This window comes from Cydia amplana, chromosome 8, assembly GCF_948474715.1.
Source record: "Cydia amplana chromosome 8, ilCydAmpl1.1, whole genome shotgun sequence".
Taxonomy (NCBI): Eukaryota; Metazoa; Arthropoda; class Insecta; order Lepidoptera; family Tortricidae; genus Cydia; species Cydia amplana.
Window position 1 is genome coordinate 13116428 of NC_086076.1, and position 2125 is coordinate 13118552.

Genomic DNA, 2125 nt, shown 5'->3' on the forward strand with positions numbered 1-2125 from the left:
AAGTAAATTTATAATTATAATATAAACACTTGAGAAATTAAACTCATTCAAAATATGGTAATCTTTTTTGATACCCATTTGGTGGTTTAGAAGCAATAACTTAGTTTCTTGTTTTCAGGAAAAAAGACAACAGGCGCCATCTATTGTTTGTCCACTACATTTGGACGCTACATGGGAGGCAACTGGTGGGAGGAGCAGCCTGCATGTTGCGTTACGTAACTTTGTTGTCGACGCGGAATGTTGTATAACATCACATTACATAAACAAACCAAGTTATTGATCATACTACATTACATAACCTGATGTGGTAATGTCTTTTGTAATCACTGATGATGCTAAGTCAAATAAAATTAAAATACAGTTCATAGTTGACCATTTATATTAATCAAAATTGTTCACATTTGGAAAAGAGTATAGACACATTTTGGTATATGGGGATTGGTTACATAGAACAGTTTACATAACAATATTATATTTAATATGTATTCATTACATATTATAATTATAGATTATTAAGGATCCTCTGGATCTTTAGTTTCTGAAATTGAATTAGCCTTCAATCTCTTAGCTTGTGTTGCTTCGCCATCATTATTCTCCTCCTTACATAATTCATGTAAATTATATTTCTTAAAATTATAATAATCCTCCACAATGCTTAACAGGCAGATTCCTTTTATAATTTCAACAATCACACAGAGCCCAGGATTCTTCAAATCAGCCTTGTTATCACCATTTTTTAGCGCTATCATCTCCGCAAGCTCCTTTATGACCAAGTCCCGAGACACACTACTGTTAAAGCGTTTATTAAAAATCACAGCAAATGTTGAAGACTTCTTCAGGAAATATTTGTCAAACAGCTTCCCGGCACACTCCATGATGTCAGGCAGGTTCGCTTTGCAAGTCGCCATGATGGGAAGCAAGCGCATGACGTGCCGGGTTTTTTGCACTTTTGTTTCCGACAAGTCTTTGATTATGGCCATAGTTAATTCTTCTGGACTAGGCAGATTAGTCTTAATGAAAATGCAGTTGGATGCGCCGGTCTCCACGACCTGAAAGCGTTTGTGCTTGAGCGACTTTTGCGAGTCCACTTTCATAGATTCCACTTCTCGTTTTAGCGCATCGCCGATATCAGTCTCTTCTTCAGACTCACTAGCGGAACGGTCCCCCGCCGCGCCCGCCGCCTCCTGTGACTTTTCACTTCCCAAATCTGGATACACCTTCTCCACATACTCATTCAACAGATTGTAAACTTCTTTCACGCAGTCTTTCTCCCTGAAGTTACACGTGCAAAAAAAGCCGCGAAAGCCGGGTTCCAAGAAATATTTGTTCCTACGCTTCCGAAAGTAGAACTTCTTCTTTTTTCTTGTGTCACCCATTATAACTGTTTGTATGTAGTGAACTATAAGTTAATGACGAAGCCTGGACTCTGGAGTATGATATAACAGATTATTACGTATTGAATTGGAATTATAAAATCGCAATCATACCATCAACATGTCAAGTTGTCAAATGTCAACGAACGTCAAACAAGTTGTTTTTTTTTTTTTTTTTTTAATTTATTGAAGCTTTGGCAACACGGCCATCAGCTTAAACATGAATTATATTTTGAGTACATTACAAACTGATATAATAATAGAACCTTAACTACTTAAAAACTACACACACACCTTAAAAAAAAAAACTATCAATCCACAAAAAAAAAAAAAAAAAAAAAATCGGACACCTACAAAAGGCCGAAAGTGTTTTTTGCAAAATCAAATATAACTTTATATAATACAAAGTGCCTTAAAAGTTCCTGTACGGATGTTGGCATTATTGTGTTTTTTAATACGTCAGTACAAGTGCATATAAATAATAATCTCTGTACATTAAAATAGGGGCAATTAAAAAATAAATGGTCTAGATTACAATCATTAGCGGGACAGAAGTTACAAACAGAAGTAGTCGACAATTTTAACCTAAAAAGATGAGCTGGGAAATGGCAATGGCCAAGACGCAGCCTGCACAAACTTTTAATAAACTCTCTGCCTGAGTAAACGTTACCTTTTTCGAACCAGGCAGAAGTTGACGGGTCAGGCTGAATCTCAGCCAGCCATTTCCCTTTAATATTTCTGGAACTGATTAA

At 36.1% G+C, this 2125-nt stretch overlaps 1 protein-coding gene across 1 annotated transcript; it reads right to left on the bottom strand.

Annotated features, from left to right (window-relative positions):
- Positions 1 to 361: 361 nt before the first annotated feature.
- Positions 362 to 1516, bottom strand: LOC134650080 (THUMP domain-containing protein 1 homolog). Its single transcript, XM_063504907.1, has one exon. The coding sequence runs from the start codon at positions 1374 to 1376 to the stop codon at positions 513 to 515; it is 864 nt and encodes a 287-aa protein (XP_063360977.1). The 5' UTR covers positions 1377 to 1516; the 3' UTR covers positions 362 to 512.
- Positions 1517 to 2125: the final 609 nt, after the last annotated feature.